Consider the following 19663-nt stretch of genomic DNA (forward strand, 5'->3'; position numbering starts at 1 on the left):
TATATCTATCTATCTATCTATCTATCTATCTATCTATCTATCTATCTACCTATCATCTTAAAGATTTTATTTATTTGAGGGAGAGTGTGCAAGAGCCAAAGGAGAAGGGAGGAAGGGCAGAGAGAGAGGGAGAAGCAGGCTCCCCTCTGAGCAGGGAGCCCAACATGGAGCTGGATCCCAGGATCCTGACCTAAGCCAAAGGCAGACACTTAACCAACTGAGCCACCCAGGCACTCCTTCCCCCTTTTGAAAGATTTTATTTATTTATTTGAGAAAGAGAGAGAGAGTCTAAAACTAAGATTTTAAACGGAGTGCCCTCTTAGCAAGGAAGTAGTTTGAAAACAAATGCACCTTCCAGCATAGAGATTTAGCAAGAGAGCTTATCTGAGTAGACTTGGCTCTATGTGGAAGAAATCCTCCCCCCAAATTTACCACCACCCCGGGATCAAGGTTGGGAACTACTATTTATTGTGACCTACTGTGTGCCAGACACAGTGTCAGGACCTTTTTTCTTAAACCCTGTCACGTAAGCAGTTTGAACAACACTCAGTGGGCACTGAGGGACACTCAGAAGCAAGGCAGTGCAGTGACACAATTATCGAGAGTGGAAGAATGACACAAATTCATTTGTCTTCAGCCTTCCTTTCAATGCACAAAGTGGTAACATCTGGGAAATTACCGAATGCTAGAAATGTCAAACAGTAGGGGGTAGAACCACCTAAAGCTGAGGACCGTCTATATTTACTCCAAGCTTCACATTTTCTGAGGGCCCTCCAAAGAAGCTAACTGCCATGTACTCCTTTGTTTCCTTGGATAAATGCAATACCATTCCTGGAAAGTTTACCGACTAGTTAAGAAATACTGTAATTGGAGAGATCCCTGGGTGGCCCAGCGGTTTGGCGCCTGCCTTTGGCCCAGGGTGTGATCCTGGAGACCTGGGATCGAATCCCACATCAGGCTCCTGGTACATGGAGCCTGCTTCTCCCTCTGCCTGTGTCTCTGCCTCTCTCTCTCTCTGTGTCTCTCTCTGTGACTATCATAAATAAATAAAGAAATTAAAAAAAAAAAAAAAGAAATACTGTAATTGGAGGTGGCTGATTCTGGAGCCCAACCCAGGTAACTCTAGTAGCATTTCTACATACAGCATGTCCTTTGACAAATGGGATGGTATCTTAAAATACAAGATGCCCTGGGGTGGGAAATTCTAAAGAATAGCAAGAATTTTCTGCTTTTTCTCCATCATCATCAACATTATCATCATATCTTCACATTTTATATGTATATACATAAAATATATGTATATATAATACTATACTATATTATATACATAATATTATACTACAGAGATTATATCACTCCTCCCCACCGTCTTAATATCAGTTTATCGAGTTACCTAACATTGAGCCATAGACATATACATCTCTTCAAGAGAAGCAGCTCAGGGACACCTGGATGGCTCAGCGGTTGAGTGCCAGCCTTCGGCCCGGGTGTGATCCTGGAGTCCTGGGATCGAGTCCTGCATCAGGCTCCCTGCATGGAGCCTGCTTCTCTCTCTGCCTGTGTGTCTCTGCCTCCTTCTGTCTCTCACAAATAAATAAATTTTCAAAAAATCTAAAAAAAAAAAAAAAAAAAAGGAGAAACACCTCAGAACATTTGATAAAGTAAGTGTTGCTTTTTAGATTTTTGATTATTTACAATTACAGAATTGTTAGTAGTTGTGTTAAGGAATGAGTGGAGTTTTTTTATGTGTAACTACTATGATTTAGGATTATGCAAACTTTAAGAACCATTTATATGAAAATAGAATAAACCTGTGTTTAGGTGTTTGCTTTATAAAAATAATCTCAGAAGGACTTATTTCAAATAATGAGATCCTTTAAATGCAATCTTTATAGTGGTTCTGTCTCAGAAAGTCTGAGACCAGATAAAGTATTCACTGTATATATGTGTACATACATATATATACATATATATCCATACACACATATGACGAAGTGCTTGTATCCAGAATATAAAGAACTCTTCACAACTCAATAAGAAAGTAACCCAATTGGAAAATGTGTAAAAGCCTTAAGCAAACACTTCACAAAGGAAGATGCATGGATGGCTTATCAGCCCATAAAAATACACTCAACTTCATTAGTTATCAGGAAAAAAGCAAATTAAAATCATGACGAGATATCGCTACAGAATCATGAAAACAGCTAAAATTAAAATGACTGACAATACCAAGTGTTCATGATAATGTGTAACAACTGGAACTCTCAGGTGTTCTTGGTAAGAGTGTAAAATGGTATAACCATCTGTCTCTAAATGTAATAATACAACTATCTTCTGATATGGCAATGCCAGTTTTAGGTGTTTACCTAAAAGATATAAAAAATATATGTCTACACAAAGGCTTGTACATGAATGTTCAAAAAAAGTTTTGTTTGTGATAGACCCAAACTGAAAACAACCTCAAGTCCATTAACAGGTGAGTGAATAAACAGATTGGATATAACCAAATGGATATAAAAATGAACAAATTTCTGATATATACAACAATATTGATAAATCTCACAGAGATTTAGTTGAGTGAAAGAGGTCAGACACAAAAGAGTGTATACTTTTTTATTCCATTTATAGGAAGTTCTAGAACAGCCAAAACTACCTTATTACTATAGAAGTCAGTGCTGTTCTGGGCCAGGGCTTGGATTAGTGCAGGCCAGGATTGACAGCAAAGCAGCAAAATGAAACTCTCTAAGATGATGGAAATGTTCTCTCTATATATATTATACATTTTAAAGTAATCTCTATGCCCAATATGGGGCTCAAACTCACGACTGTGAGATCAAAACTCACAAGCTCCATGGACTGAGCCAGCCAGGCACCCTGGAAACATTCTGTATCTCGACTGGGCCAAGGCAACATGGATGTACATATTTGTTAAAACTCATCAAACTGTACAATTAAAATCTATGTAATATACATTTCAATAAAGTTGATTTTACAGGAATAATCATTATAGATTACTAGCCACTTTCTGTTATAGTAAAGGACTTTTGATACTTTATGTTATGATTCCTAACTTCCTTCCAGAAAACATATTACTGTAAAATCAGTGGTTCTCAACAAGGGATGATTTTGTTTCCTAGGGGTCATTTGGCAATATTTGGAGATATATTTAGTCATCACAATGTGGGACAGGAACAGGAACAGTTCCTGGCATGTAGCATACAAAAGTCAGGATATTTCCTCTTAACTATAGGGAGAAACTGAGAGTTGCTGGAGGGGAAGTGGGTGGGGAAATGGGATAACTGGGTGATGGGTATTAAGGAGGGCATGGGATGTGATGAGCACTGGGTATTATATGCAACTGATGAGTTACTGAACTCTACATTTGAAACTAATGATGTATTCTATGTTGGCCATTGAATTTAGAGAAAAAAAAAAAAAAGGCCAGGATATTTCTAAGTATCCTACAGTATACAGGACAGGGCAGTCTCCACAACAAGGAGTTATCAGGGCCAAAATGTCAAAAGTGCCCTGCCAGAAAACACTTTCTAAAATTATATTCTTCTGTGCACACAAAGGTTTGTGAGGTTAAGAGACTTAACTCGTTGAATGTGAGCATGTGTGCAGTATCACTAACGTGCAGTGCATTGATCAGAGGGACAGTTTGCAGTTGGCAGCCCTAATAAACTCTTCATCCTACAGGATAATGTCAAATTATTAAAAATGCACTGCTTAAGGCTGAAGTAGTAAAAATAAAATTCGTATTTTAAAAAATCCATCTGGAAAAAAAAATCCATCTGGGACACCTGGGTGGCTCAGCAGTTGAGCGTCTGCCTTCGGCCTAGGGCATGATCATGGAGTGCTGAGATCGAGTCCCACATCGGGCTCCCTGAATTGAGCCTGCCTCTCCTTCTGCCTGTGTCTCTGCCTCTCTGCGTCTCTCATGAATAAATAAATAAATAAAATCTTTTTAAAAAATTCTTTAAAAATCTCTGAAGACAACATTTCAGGGACAAAAATGTAATATAAAGAGAGGCTATAAGCTCATTGAAATAGCAATGAGCCTCTTAATATTTGTGTTCAGAATTCACCCCGACAATCTATTTTAAGTAAAAACAACAAAATCAGATTTAGAGGATGATAAATACATACCTTTGCCTTTGAATGTCTTATACTATTATGGAGTTCATTTATTAAAACACCTGTAAAGTGTCCTTTTCATATTCATTACTGACTTTTGTTAAATATTTTATCTACAGATCCATGACTAGTAATATTAAATAGTTTAAGTTGTAACATATAAAACATTCAAAGAATTTCACTTACTAAGATATTAACATGCATTAACCAGGACTCCATTCAGCACTGAAATATTTATTAATACATTAGTGAATTATTTATTCCCTTGTTTTATTCATTGCTTAACATCTCAGCACTTTCGAAATTTAATTTCTTTAGGAAAAAAAAATCTCAAAATGGATTTTGTCAGGTTTACAGAGCTTAATGTCATACCTTACAAAATATATTGTTCTCCAAAGGGTAAGTATTTTTTAGGAAATATAATTTAGCAAGAATGGCTGCATATACTACAGAGTCATGCACTCAGAGAGTACACAGTGTATGAAGATGCAGTGATGATGGAAGATGGAGAGAGAAACAGAATAGATAAAGGGAAATAGAATGACAGCAGATGCTCAAGGATTCATGGTACATGGCTAAATTAGTAAAATGCAAGATGAGATTACACCTGTTTTTAAAAAATAAAATGCAGGTGGCTCATTTCCACACATAAAATCTATATTCATTTCATAGCAACATAAATGATAGTAATTTTAATAATTGACACTTATGACACATACCACACAGAGTCTACTTTCGGATTAAACGAGGGTTGGCAAATAGTTTCCTTATCTTCATGGTGAAAGCACATATGATGTGTGAGACTCCTAGAGTTACACAAAGCATAAATTCCATAAGAAACACTCCTTGCTTTTACTCCTTTTCTATATAAATCATCACTCATCAAGTATTCGGTAGGAATAGCAAAACTGTTTTGTAGCTATGTTTTAAAAATTACTAGCTGCAAAGGAAATTACTGGACAATCTAAAAGTCATAGCGTTGATTTTTCAAATTCTATAACAACAAATGATTTATTTTCCTGCTCACAAGTGATTATCCAGCTCTTTGTCTTTTCAAACATAACATTTATTCAGAATAAGTGGTTTTCAAAATGGATTCAACACTGCAGTTTGCTTTGATGTTTGATCTTTTAAAAACCAGTGCTTGTTATCTCCTAGCATTTTTGCCATTTACATCGTCACCATAAATTATCTGCTGGCCATTTGTATTTTGAGTTTAGTGAATGAGTAATTTATACACTCCCTGATCATTGGTTTCCTACAATGTCACAATTAAGTTTCGCCCTGTTAAGTAGCAGGTAGATATATCAATACAATGGCTTTTTTCTGATAAGATATAAATAACCTAACTGGCAAGAGAGACAACCATATATGTAGTTCCATGTTACTGTTTTTCTGTTAAGAACAGAGAACTTATCATGGCTCACATAGAAAGTTTTAAAATGTGCTTCAGTTTCATTAACCTTTAAGTTCAGAAGCAACTCAGCAGGAGAGGAAGGGCATGATTATTAAGAAATAAATCATTAGTGGGGCCCCTGGGTGGTGCAATTGGTTGCGCGTCAGACTCTTGGTTTCAGCTCAGGTCTTGATCTCAGGGTCCTGAGATCAAGTCCCCTGTCGGGCTCTGAGCTCAGTGAGGAGTCTGCTAAAATTTCTCCCTCCCTCTTCCTCTACCCCTCCCTATGCACTCGTGCTCTCTCTCTCTCAAATAAATATACCTTTTAAAAAAAGAAATCAGTAATAAACATGTTATAATTTTTATATAAATTGACTAGCAGACTGAAGTATAGATGCAAGTGTTATTGTCAAGAAATTAATTCATTTAAAATACTATTGACAATATCATAGAAAAGTATGAGGCTAGCTGCATTTTTTTAAAAGAAAATGTGTGCATTATTCCAAAAGATTAGAAACAAACTAAGAGTGTAACAGTATTTAGGTAAGAAGGTAATCAAATAATTCCAAAAAGATCTCTTTTGTATTGATTCAGTCCAAAATCCCCCAGACTACGATTTCCACAATAGACAGAGCCTACTGAGGAAATTTCTTTGTCTCATGTTCTAATTGTAGAAAATATGTGAGACCTCATTGTCATATATCATTGATTCTAAGATATATTTTTCCACATTTTAATACCTTTGAAAGGGAAATACACTTTACCAAAAAAAAAAAAAAGGTTATGTTATAGTCTAACTGACAATGTTTCTTATTCTTTGTGATGTATAAAATAATTGTCCAGCTTTTAAGCAACAACATCTTAGATTCAGTGAAATATAGTCTAACAAGTGGTTTTGGTAGAGGTAGAAAAAGTAAATCCCAATTTGTAGGGTTTGCTGATTTCTCTGGTGTACAAATTCTCATTGTGGCAGATTTTAAGACACTAAGCTGAAAGCAATGGTTTACAAATTTCTTCCAAGTTTACTCTAATCAGCTCTGGCTCGCTAGTAGAAAGCAGCTTGAGTACAACACACCACTGTTAGTAAATGTTAACTAATGATTAAAAAAATTTGGGGGGCGGGCAGCCCGGGTGGCTCAGCGGTTTAGCGCCACCTTCAATCCAGGGCATGATCCTGGAGACCCGGGATCCAGTCCCGTATTGGGCTCCCTGCATGGAGCCTGCTTCTCCCTCTGCCTGTCTTTGACTCTCTCTCTCTCTGTGTCTCTCATGAATAAATAAATAAAAATCTTAAAAAAAATTTATCTCATGATCATATCTTATAAAATTTTATTTTCAGTATTAATTCAAATGGACTTGGGCAGGAGGATTTAAAACTGCTAAAATTATTATAAAGCAATATATAACAGTATGGCTAGCCTGCTTAAGAGAAGGATGTGCAGGGAAATAATAAATCTGGTCAGTATATTTGTCTACAAGTACATTTTGAAATTCTACAGTGAACTCACACTTTTAAGTCACAGTCTATAAATAAAAAGCATGAATGTGATGGGCAAAATTTAAGGATTTTCTGAGAGGAGGAGGAAAAATGCTCAATAAGAAAATTTAAGGATTATTCTAAATTTGGGAGTGTTGCAAACAATAGCAAAGACTGAAAAAGAATGCTGAAATTTTTTAAAGCTTAACAGAAAAGAAATGAGGAGAAAATAAGTTTTAATTTCATAACATATAAACCATTACATTGACAGAAAATTACTTCCTGCACTAAAATTGGGGAAAAAAATCAAAGATATCCAATTGTGATATGCAAGCTGTAACTGGAATGCGTTTATAAGACAACAGGCAAAAATGCCAGCACAGCTAATAGAAGACTTAGCCAGGATAGTAGAAGTTAAATTCCATTACACGGGCTCAAGAAACTATCCACAGACTTGTTGCTCTAGAATTTTCTTGGTTAATTATTGCTTCAAATTTGTAGGGTATTGGTTGCTTTTGTAAAGCAAAATTGATCCTTTTTGGAAAATGGTTTTATTTTAGTTGAACAATTAACACTGAACATATTTTGTATTTCTGTACTGTTTTTTTTTTTTTTTTTTTTTTCAGAACATACATCCATACTAAAGAGTATATTCACTTTGGGTCAAGTGTATGAACATGAGTCTCTTGGGCTCTGATTCCATGAACAGGTCTTTCTAGACAGAGTCTCGTGCTCTATGCAGTCAGATCTCTCTAGCAAACATGCTGATGTTCTCAAAACACCTCTTCATTAAACAGAAGTTGATAGGAAGAGGAACCAAGAATAGTTTAAAAGGGATTCTCTTCCTCCTTCACCTTACCTCTCACCTCCATGAAGTAAAATGTCAAAATCTGTTTTTTCATTTCTTCCTGCTTAAACCATACTTATCTTACAGATGTAGTTCAGACCTCATCCTCTTGATGCAGGCTTCCCTGACAAGTCCTGGTGACAGCAATCTCTCCAGAGTTAACCATGTTTGCCTGCATTGCTCTCTTTTGGTATTCAATCAAAGGGGCCCGTTTTTATTTACATATTTTGACAGATATGTCTTGTCTCTCAATAGCCCTGAGGGCAGACAGGATCTGCATTTCATGTCATTTATATACCACCCACTGGAGTGCTGAGCCATTCCTTCTTTCTCTCTTCCACAGATGTTTATTAGCCAGCTACTTATTAGTCAAGTACTTTGCGAGGCACTGGAGAAAGAAACAAATTTTAATAAACTGTAGTACCTATCTTTGAGTCTGTTATGATATTGCCTCCTTTACATCTCCAGCTTTGACATTTTCCTCTTAGCTCTAGACAGGCTACAGGATATTCAATCTCAGCATACACTATGTCTTCTCCTCTTGGGTTTTGAGCTATTTCCTGTGTGCCTCGGAATACTTTGCCCTCCTTGTTCCCATCCTATCCTCCATCCACTTTATATCTAACACCTACTCAATCTTTCTGACCTCAGTTTAGAGGATACTTCCTCCAGGAAGCCTTCTCTGATTCTTAAAGTGAGGTGCCCTTTTTATGTGCTCCTCTGTATGTTCAACATTGCATTTTCAAAACGGAGTTATAATTGCCTGTTTATTTACCTCTCATTGGAGTCTATTATCTACTAGCATAGACATGTCTCTGTTGTGTACTGAGTATGAGTTGTGTGTGTGTGTTTAGCTCCTGATACCTAGTAGGTACTTTTTTAAATGTATTGAATGAGTGAATAAATGAATGTCACAAAGGTAAACAGGTCATAATCCCTGTCCTTGAGGACATCACCATCTAGTGGGGGAGACAGAAATGCAAACAGTTAACCATATAATGCAATGTGCTACGCTTTATAATAGATAGGCAGATAAAAAGCTATGGGGTTCAAAGAGACTGATTTTTGCCTGAGGAAATCAGGTCTTTCACCAAGGAGGTGAGAACTGAGCTGAGTTTTAAAGGATTTCAAAGTGTACCGGGTAAAGGAGCAGCATATAGCAGGTGTTCAGTAATTAACTACTTTAGAATGTTCCAGCATACTTCTATGCAGGTCTATAGTCCTGAATGGCCTCAAATCTTCCAGGTGCCATTTCGTGTAAGCAAGAGAAGAATGGAGCATGGCTGAGATCAAAATACTCAACTAATTAGGATAGTGGTAAGGATTGGATTTGTAAAAAGATTTGAAAGATGCAAGTATCAATCAAATCAGTGGCTGCTGGAAGGATGCTTCTCACTGACAACACCTAATGGAACAAAACTACATCAAGAAGAATGAGACACTGGGTCTCCTAATGCCAGTAAATGTAAGGAGGAGAAATAGAAGGACCTGAAAGAGGGGAATGCTTCACTGAACACGTAAGGGGAAGTTCCTCAACCATGAACTCTAGTAGTTTGGGAAAGCTTTACCAACGAGGAACAGAAAGCCAACATACAACACAAATCTAGCTTCTAGTGGGAATCGTCAAGCAGGTCAGGTGGAGCTAGGCCGGATTAACACATTGTGATTCCCAACCTACAAAATCCTCTCCCCTCCCTGCAGCCCTTTAGACTGCAGACAAGATGTGAAAAGTGGTATTCATGAAGATAAACAAAAGGAGACCTTTCTCACCTTTAAGTGAACTAAGCAATATTGATTAGCCCTGAATTTCTGGAGGAAATGAAATCTGTGGACATTTAAGTTCACACAGTCCACCTCTCTGGATTTGCCTCTGACCATGGTGTCACACTTCACCTTCTAGAAACAGCTTCTTGTGTTTCTCTGTACACACACGTCATTGCTGCTCCCAAGCCTTTGGTGATGTTTCCTTTGCTCAGGTTACTTCCTCCCTTCTCCCTTTCCACCATCATCAGCCAGCTAAAACCTATTTTGCTCTTAAGACTCAGCTCAGATGTTACCTACAAATATACTTTTCCAAATCCCAAAGCTGTGGTATCATCTCCGGCTGTGCACCTTTGTCGCATTTTTACCTGTTTATGTCTTGGTAAGCCACCATCTCCACCAGCACTGGGTCTTCTTTATATTTATGTCCACAGGGCCTCCAGTTACTCCTAGTACCTAATGAGCACCTATAAGATGGCCCTTAAATGAACACATTAAACAAGTGACACTGTATCAAAGATTTACAGAAGTCACACTGTCAGGAAGATAATTCTGGCAGCAATGTGTAGAATGATTGGGGAGGGAAGGCACCAGAATCAGAAGGAAGAGGAATCAGAGGGCTATGAAAACAGTTCAGGCAAGTGGCCATGAAGGTCTGGATTCCGGAGATGGAGATGAGGATGGAAACAAGAGGGCTCAATCTGAGAGAAATTTTGGACCCTAAATCAGTAGAATTTGGTGACTGGCTGATGAACAAGGGGAGAAAAAATATTTTAATTTAATTTATTAATTAATTAGATAATTTGAGAGAGAACGTGTTGTGTAAGAGGGGAAGGGGCAGAGGAAGAGAGAAAGAGACTCTCCAGCAGACATGTTGCTGAGCAAGGAGCCCAATGTGGGGCTTGATCTAATGACCTTGAGATCATGACCTGAGCAAACCAAGAGTCGGACGCTTAACCCACTGAACCATCCAGGCGCTCTGATTTAATTTTTTAATTTTGAAAGCCTTTTATGTATTAAGTAATCTCTACCTCCCACGTCGGGCTTGAGCTCTACTGACTGAGCCAGCCAGGCGCCCCAAGGATATTTTTAGTCTTTTTGTTATTAAATGATCCACCAACAGAAGAAGAAATACTATTAACAGAAAGAAAGGGGCCTGGAATAACAGCAACTTTGAAGAAGGAACTGGAGCAGAGGAGAAAGCTAAGAAGAAGCTAGTAAAATATCTAGTTACAAAGTGATCAAAGGGGAGGGAAGGGGCCGGGAGGATGCTGCTTCATTGAACCTAAGATTTGGGAAACCTGTAAGGAAAGGGTGAGTCAGGGTTGGGAAAGTCCAGTGAAGAAAGATGTCAGTCTCAGCTGAGTTCATAAATCCCAATGTGATGGCTTTCTGGGTTTGGGGTCCCAGGTCCCTGGACTTAGGGTACCAGGTCCTTCCTACGATTTGTCCTTTTGTTGACCCGCTCTTGTTTTTCCCTTATGAAAATCACTGGTTGGAACTTTTAACTCAGCTACTCAATAACCCTGGGGATATTTCTTTATTTCATAGAACCTTTTAAGGAATTGTTTCAGTTGTGCCTAAAAAAAAAAAAAATACAAGAAATATTTGGTCATCTAAGATATATTTTTCATGCCCAAATGAAACCAAGAGTATTTAAACAACTCAAAATGTCCAGGTAGTCGGTCTAATGTCTTCTGAACTCTTCTAGAGAAAGAGTCTCAGAGAAATGAAAATGTTTTTATTTAAATAAGGCATATGGGACAGAACAAGCTTCCTTCATGAAGAGTTCCTCTTGGTTATTTAGGTCGTACTGTGTCAAAATTAGGTTCTGCTACAATAATAGAAAACCCAAAATAACGTAGCTGAAACACATAAAGATTTATTTTCTCATGTAAAAGAAATCCAGATGTGGCTGTTTAAGCATGACACAGCGGCTTCACAAAACAGAGACCCAAGATCCTATCCTCATGCTCAGCCATAGTTGAGGTCTCTTCATTTGTCTGAAATTGGTGCTGGAGTTACAGCCATAATGTCACATCCTATGAAAGAAACAGAAAAGGAGAAGGAAAGACCAAAAGGGGTTTTCTTAGCTGTTTGTTCCTCTTTCAGGTAAACTTTCTGGAATTTCCTTCCAACAATTTGTGCTCCATCTCATTGGCCAGAATTCAGTCATATGGATACATTCAGAGTCCAGAGAGATTGGGGAGTCTGAGGACCAGACTGAGGAACCAGAGAGATTTGTTTTTAAATCTCGGCACTTAGTTGCTCCAATAATAGTTCTCTCAGAAAAGAGAAAAAAGGAAATGGATAATCTTTTCCACAAATGCCCATTCTCATTGTTTTAAAGATGGTGGCAGGACGCCTGCATGGCTCAGCAGTTGAGCACCTGCCTTCAGCTCAGGGCGTGATCATGTAGTCCTGGGACTGACTGAGTCCCACATCGGTCTCCCCGCATGGAGCCTGCTTCTCTCTCTGCCTATGTCTCTGCCTCTCTCTCTGCGTCTCATGAATAAATAAATAAAACCTTAAAAAAAAATAAAGATGGTCGCTTATTTAGCAGGCAAGTCCTAAATGCATTAGGGTCAAGAAGATGGAAACTTATAGATGGAATTAAAACAAAAACAAAATCAAGCTCACAGAGAGATAACAGATTGGTGGCTGCCAGAGATGGGAGGTGTGTGGGGTGTGAGCGAAATGGGTGAAAAGGTCAAAAAGTAAAACTTCTGTTCATAAAATAAGTAAGTCAGGGGAATGTAATACACAGCATCATGACTATAGTTAATAATACTGTGTTGCTTATTTGAATGTTGATAAGGGAGTAGATCTTAAAAGTTCTTATCACAAGAAAAAAACTATGTATCATGACAGATATGAACTAGACTTGAAATGATCATTGTGAAAAAAATAAAAGAATAAAAAAAGAAATGATCATTGTGCAACATACACAAATATTGAGTCACCCTATTGTACACCTGAAACTAACATTATATGCCAATTTTATCTTTAAAAAGTTATGAATGATACACACACATGAAGAGCGAGATTTAAAAACATTATGGTACCTACATTTTTAAAAAAGACTTTATTTATTCATGAGAGACAGAGAGAGAGAGAGAGAAAGTGAGAGATAGAGAGTCAGAGACATAAGCAGAGGTAGAAGTAGGCTCCCTGCAGGGAGCCTGATGTGGGACTTGATCCCAGGACCCTGGGATCATGACCTGAGCAGAAGGCAGACGCTCAACCACTGAGCCACCCAGGTGCACCAGTACCTACCTTTTTTAGCTAACTATGTTAATATCTTCTCTTATGCCATTATAAGGTAGATTTTGGCCCAATGTAAATATTGGAAAATACTGAAAACAGAAGTATCTTTCCTTACATTCAAACAAGCAATAGAACACTTAAAGCTTAGTGAAGTTGGTTCTTCTTTCCATAATTGTTAAATCCCAGTAAAAAGAAAGCTGCTTTTTCTCTATAAAAAGTTTCTCCTTTAGCCAGAGTTAGAGACAAAGAGATGAAGTAACTAAGCCCCTGTGGCTGTTAGAAAAATAAGCTACCTCTGAAGTTGGTAATCTCTGCCAAGGAAACAGAGTTTGCTGTTCTATAAGCTGGATAATCACTGGTGACTTCCTACCCCCTAAATGCAATCACCTCTTCTTAGCTTTCACTCCCTTCAAATTCTTTATTGAACTCAACACAATAAAATCATCTGGTCACGAAATTTTCTTCTGCCTCCCTTAGCCTCTGTGACATAGTCCTACTATATATGGTTTACTTCTTTGTTTTTTCCAGTCTGCTTTACTAGAGCTCTTCCTCTATTGCCCTTTAAAAAGCAGCTCTTCTAGGTTGTTTCCTGGGCTACCAATCTTTCTCTCCCCGTGGAGTCCAGTGGCACTTTTAATCCCTGTCCTTCAGTTTAACTTCTGCAGATGGCTTCCATTGGTAGGTCTATCTCAGGACTCTCTAATCCTGTATTTCTAACTTCTGCTTATTTAAAAAAAACAAAACAAAACAAACAAAAAAAACCACACAAAAAAAAACACTTTTTTTTTTTTAAACATAGCTCTTCCATAGGCACTACAAATTTAACAATCCAATACTGCATTCATCCAATTCCTGTTGGCCCCCAAATCCATTCCTAGGAGGTTCTCCTTTGGTGGCTGACATGCCACTGCCATCTCCATAGTTCTTTACACAATGTACTTTAAAAAAAAAAAAAAGATTTTATTTATTTATAAGAGACACACACAGACACAGGCAGAGTGAGAAGCAGGCTCCATGCAGGGAACCTGATGTGGGATTCGATCCCAGGACTCCAGGATCACATCCTGAGCTGAAGGCAGACCCTTAAAGACTGAGCCACCCAGGCTGCCCAAACAATACGCTTGAACATCAGTCATTTTGCCTCTCATCTTCCCTCCCTACTCCCTGTATCTAATCATATACTAAAAATCCACTGATTTGGCCTCTAGAGCTGAATTGACTTTCCACTGTCACTATTTCTCATTTAGAATATTTTAATGCGATCTTGAGGTGGTTTCTCTCTTTAACCATGCCACATACTGCTACTCATCATGTCCTACCTCTTCTAAAAATATCTTCAATTGGCTACCCCTTGTATATAGAATAAAATTCAGATTGTAGTATGGGGACATTGAGATTCCCCATAATCTGGAACAATCTGTTTATCAGCTTTCATACCTCTTCCTCACCACTCCGTTTCCACAGGACAAGCCTACCAATCAAACTTGATTTCTCCTTTTTTCTGCCACAGCCCTTTAGGAGTACCAAAAGTCATCCACATCAGTCATCACACTCTGCTTTTTGTTAGAGTCATTTGTGGTTGTTTCCCGGTTAGGTAGGAAGTCTCTGGAGGCCTGGTGCTTATCACCTCACTATGCTCACATCACCTTCAGTATAATAAGATGTTTTCTGCTGCAGATGTTTATTGAGTAAAAACTAGTTTAGCCCTAGCTTCTGCTCACGCTTCAGTTCAAGAGTGGCCTTCTGCACAAGGAGGTAAGCTTTCAGTGTCCATTTATCATCATTCCCCGCTCTCCTTCATTCCACTTAAGAGATGCTCAGTGCTCTCACATTCACTCCTGTCCACCCATGCCTCTTATTGGGGCACCTACCTAAATTCCTCCTTCTAAGCAACTCCAACTCTGAGACCTTTTCCCTCTCAGTTTCTTATGAGAACCACGCATCCCTGAGACAGACTTTAGAGTCCATTCTCTTCATTTTGTCGATGAAAACACAAAGGCCCTGGAAGATGACATGCATTGCCCAAGTTCATGTGATTTATTTGTGGTCTCTCTGAGATAGACCCACGGTCTCCCGACTCCAGGACCACTACTCTTTCCTTTATGCTTTGCCTCCCATCCTGGATCCCAGCACCTGCAGATTCAGGCTGCTGTTAAAGATGGGCAAGGACCTGCTGCTGACCATGTTCAGGAAGCACCTCTGTCTTAACAACAGTTACCAGCGCTCTCACAATAATGGATTCTAGGGAGTTCATTTAGCACCCCCTGTGATTATTTTGGTCACAAAATTTGGATTATTTTGGTGCTTTTCCCAGCTTCTGAACTCATACCTCAGAGAGACAGGATCTATTCTGGGACGTGTAAAGCCTGCACATTTTCTGCAATGTGCTTCCTTGTGACTGTGTGGTTAGTGATGTTCACTGTCTAACACAACCCTCCCACACTCTCAGAAACCATGGCAGCAGAGCTCCAGAGGCATCTCCCTGCAGCTTTACAACTTCCTGGGGGAAGAGTTCAGTTCATGAAAGTGTTGTAATTTCTGTGAAGGGTATCTAAAGTCCTTCAAAACACTCATGAATGAGCCTTTTCAATACCACTTGGAAGGAAGTCAGGGACTTCGCCATTGAAACCCTGCAGTAATGAAATTCAATGGCCACAACACAGGAGATATATGAATGCCTCACGGCAGAACAAAGGCCAGCTGAATCAGCCGAGGGCAGTTTCTTCCACAAAATGCATTTACCTGAATAGGAACTTGAATGGTTTTCAGGGAACGACATAGTATCCTTCCAAAAAGTATCACGTGTTCTTTGTTCACCCTCTAAAGCTAGGAATATAAATTTAAACCTTATTCTAGTTTGGTACTGGTGCCATATTTTGGGGGTTTAATTACCAGGACGGGATGATCTGAGGAAGCATGCATTTTTTTTTTTTCTGGATAGGAAACAGAAGCATCGAAAGCTTGCCTTTTCTGCAAGCTTGCATCACAGAATTATAGGTCACTGACGCTTAAGGAACTTTATAGCACATTTAATCCAACCATGTATTTTACAGGTGATCCCTGTTAACCTGATAACAGAGATCATCTAATTTGTGAAAACCAGTCTACTCTAGAAAAAGGAATTAATGGAGTAGGAACCTGGGCACTAAATTATATTATTAGGACTCCGTGTGTACAGAGGCCTGACAGACATGAATGCTCTGGACTTCATCTATTTGCCCTCCACTAATTTTCCTCCCATTTTCTGTCATACAAAGTGGATGATGACTTTGGGAAGTGGTTTCGGGAAGCATGGGAGCGCCTACGGTGCTTTGCGCTAACATTAAAATCATTCCCTTTTGGTTTTAGAAAAAATAACGTAAATGTACTTCAAGTCTTCTCGGTGACACTTAGGTAAATCTATTTAAGAAACGAGAGGGGCACCTGGGTGGCTCAGTGGTTGAGCGTCTGCCTTTAGCCCAGGTCGTGATCCTGAGGTCCTGGGATGAGTACCCATCTGCTTCTCCTTCTGCCTCTCTCTCTCTCTCTCTCTCTCTCTGCGTGTCTCTCATGAATAAATTAAAATCTTAAAAAAAAATTAAAAAGTGAGATGAGACACAGTGTTTCAAGATGGCATTGTGACTACCCAACCAATGTACGGAGAAATACTTTATAGAATATAGAGTGCTAGGGACACCTGGGTGGTTCAGCGGTTGAGCACCTGCCTTCAGCCCAGGGTGTGATCCTGAAGACCGGGGATCGAGTCCCACGTGGGGCTCCCTGCATGGGGCCTGCTTCTCCCTCTGCCTGTGTCTCTGCCTCTCTCTCTCTCTATCTCTCATGAACAAATAAATAATCTTTTTTTTTTTTTTTAAATAAAGTGCCTTGTAAAAGAAGCGGGCCACTCTATTGACTTTAGGTAGACACTCCGTTCCATTTACTCCTTCGGTAACTATTTACGAAGCAGGACCTGCCAGGTCCTAAGGCTGGATAGTGGGGACGTAAAGAGGAGTTGAACGAGGTCCCAACCCCCAGGTGTCTACAGCAGAGCCCGTTCCTGATTCTGGCAGTGGCAGCCCTCCACCTGCACCCCAACAAAAAAAAACGCCACCAGGTAAGGGTCCCCTGTCTCGTCCGGTCTCAACACTCTGTACTTCTTCCCTTCCTGGCATTGTCAACGATTTCAGCTAAAAGAGAGGAGTAATTAGCCGCTTACTACCTGTCTGCTCCTGACATTCTGGCTCCGTGGGAACAAAGTATCTCGTCTCTTTTATTCTCTGCTTCGTACTCAGCGCCTCGCGCGGCGGGCGTAGGAAACACCAGCAACCAACAGTTGCTGAATGGAGGCAAGAACGTCGGCATGAATGAGAAGCCAACTGAACGTCGAAGACCTGAAGACACCGCAGCACACCGCGTACTACAGCGGGGCGTGCAGAGTACTACGGGGATTCACAGCGGGAGCAGGGAGGAGTCGGTCCGACCGGAGCTCATTTCCAGACGAGGACGTCACCGCTGCAAACTCCGATGCTTGCGCGACTCCGTAACCGGGCTCCGTCTCCCGAGCAGCAGGACGGCGCCAAACGACTCCAGGGCTGGCGTGCACGACGTCCCATGAGGTCACCCGCGGCTCAAAGCCAGAACGACGATCAGGGCTCGTTCCCGGGTGCAGGCGCGCAGCCTCCACGTCGACGCGGGCTCCCCGGGCGGCCGCCGCCGGTCACGTGACTCGGGCCCCGCCCGCCCCGCCCCGCCCCCCCGGGGGCGCCTGGGTCGGCCCGCGCGTGCGCAGCTCCTCGGGGCGGCGGGCCGGCGCGCGCTGACAGCTTCCGGTTTGGAGTCCCCGCCCCTGCGCGGCGAGAGGCAGTGCGGGCTCGGCTGTGGGAGCCGAGGGGCGGCGGGGGGGCAGCGGCAGGGCGCGGTGAGGTGAGGCGAGGTGGGCGCCCGGCCGGGGTTCCCGGAGCCATGGCTTGCTCCATTGTCCAGTTCTGCTACTTCCAGGACCTCCAGGCCGCCCGGGACTTCCTCTTCCCTCACCTGCGGGAGGAGACCCCCAGCGGCGCCGTGCGGAGGGACCCCAGTAAGTGCCCCCCGCCTGCCGCTCCCGTCCCCCGCCCCGCCCCGCCCCGCCGCGGCCACTGCTCGGCGGGCGCGGGGCCCCTCGTCCCCCCGCGCGGGGATCCCCGGCCCTCCTCGTCCTACGGCTCCGTCCGCCCTGGCGGCGTCCGTGTCGTCCTCCTGTCGCCCAGCCTTCTCCTCAGCCGCTCGCCCTCGGGTCAGAACCGCGCCGCGCTTCCGGTCGCCTCTGCCGACCCCGCTCCCCGCCCCTCCCCCCGCCCCGCTCCGGCCCGCCGGCCCCGCGGTCGCATCCTCGCTCCCGAGCCTTGCCAGCTGTCAGCGCTGCCCCCGGTGCAGCCTCCGCCTCCCCGCTCCGAGCCTGGGACTGGGGCCTTGTGTCGCCCTCCCTCCCGAGAAAGTGTTGCTCACCGCCCGGTCTCCCGTCTTCCAGCCCCTTCCCCTCCCCCCCCTCCCCCCACCCCATGCAGATGTACAGAATAAACGATTGACAATTGAGTGACTCCTGAGGTGGTGAGTAAGCGTCTCCCAAATAAGGAAAACCTGCCAGGAAGTGAGCGCGAATCTAGAGCAGGAACCAAAATTACGGTGCGAGGGCCCGGAAAAGTTGATTTCCTTTAGGGAGACGAGACGCCTGCCACCTGTGATTATCATCAAAAGCGTGTTAAACAAGCCCCAGCCCAGGTAGCATCAAACCCCCCAAGTCTGCTGTATGAGATATGGCTTAGTTTCTCAGAATCTTCCACATTTCCCCTGTGGAAGGGGTGTGCGTTGTGCAGTTTATTGGTTTCTTCTTCGCATCTCCCACCTGAAGGATACTCGGTTCTGTGGTACGGTGCTGTCGCTTTGTGCTGTAGCGGGATGGTGAGGAGAGGTCCACCGGATATGCTCCGTGCCCTGTGAGTAGAAGACCCCAAATCTGTGCCCATCAAGTAGGGCTGCAGATCAAATGAGGTTGGTGGTCTCTGCCCTCATGGAGCTAAAGTTTACTGGGACAAATTAACAGCGACCATTCCGTGTGATATATATACACACACATATATACACACATATATATGTATATATGCACACACATACACATGTATATGCATGCATACGTATATACACACATATGTATATACATACATATATATGTGTATATACACACCTGTACATATATGTATACGTATCTGGCATTAGCAGACACTCCTTGCAGTGGCAATACTCAAGCCCACCTTTGAAGTAGTGGTTGGTTAGATACACGGGGACACGTGATAGAATGTGCCGAGGAAGAGAGGCCTGAGATGACGTGACATTTAGAAAACTAAGAATTGCCGCTTGGCTGAAGAGGAGGATGTGGGAGAGCTGCGGCTATAAAGGTGTTTGATCACAAGAAGCCTGTGGAAGCAGTGGGATGTCTTAGAAAGGCTTCTCAGCAGAGAAAGGACATGGGCAGGTTTGTACTTCTATTCATCAAAGTGTTTGGATACCTGTTAGGTACTTTGGTCGCGGTGTGGTGAGATGGGAAGCAGGGAAATTGGAGGGGGGGAGGGTGTTGCAGTCCCTCAAAAAGCGACGTGAGCCAGAACTCAGGTAGCTTCAGCAGGACTTGAGAGGAAGAGATGGGTTGGAAAGCTATCAAGGAGATAGAATCTGTACAGGATCTCGTGAAGATCTGGTGATGGGTCCTAGCTGATGAGTGAGAGAGTTGAGAATGCCTTTGGCTTGGGCAAGGGTGTTTAATGAG

General features: G+C 41.8%; 1 protein-coding gene and 2 long non-coding RNA genes across 6 annotated transcripts in view; 1 reads left to right on the forward strand and 2 right to left on the reverse strand.

Moving 5' to 3' along the window:
* Positions 1-9: 9 nt before the first annotated feature.
* Positions 10-11208, reverse strand: LOC144307389 (uncharacterized). Of its 2 annotated transcripts, none has more exons than XR_013374273.1 (3): positions 9987-11208; positions 4857-4943; positions 10-1611 (listed from the first exon to the last, which is right to left on the reverse strand). It is a non-coding gene; the product is annotated as an uncharacterized LOC144307389 (long non-coding RNA). The 2 variants fall into 2 exon arrangements; XR_013374274.1 differs by lacking the exon at positions 9987-11208 and adding an exon at positions 8633-8722.
* A 276-nt stretch (positions 11209-11484) lies between these two features.
* LOC144307388 (uncharacterized) lies at positions 11485-17976 on the reverse strand. Its single transcript, XR_013374272.1, has 2 exons — positions 17084-17976; positions 11485-11660 (listed from the first exon to the last, which is right to left on the reverse strand). It is a non-coding gene; the product is annotated as an uncharacterized LOC144307388 (long non-coding RNA).
* Positions 17694-19663, forward strand: part of RAB3GAP2 (RAB3 GTPase activating non-catalytic protein subunit 2) — a 99272-nt gene continuing 97302 nt past the window's right edge. For 2 of the 3 annotated variants that reach the window (XR_013374271.1, XM_077887191.1), the window contains exon 1: positions 17695-17941. Coding sequence is in view for 2 of the 3 variants with exons in the window: in XM_077887191.1 (XP_077743317.1) it covers positions 17827-17941 (115 nt within the window). In the remaining variant the exon portion in view is untranslated. Of the gene's footprint in view, positions 17942-19663 lie in introns of all 3 variants that reach the window. The other variant, XM_077887192.1, reaches the window with a different exon arrangement.

The sequence above is a fragment of the Canis aureus genome, chromosome 38 (assembly GCF_053574225.1).
Source record: "Canis aureus isolate CA01 chromosome 38, VMU_Caureus_v.1.0, whole genome shotgun sequence".
Lineage (NCBI taxonomy): Eukaryota > Metazoa > Chordata > Mammalia > Carnivora > Canidae > Canis > Canis aureus.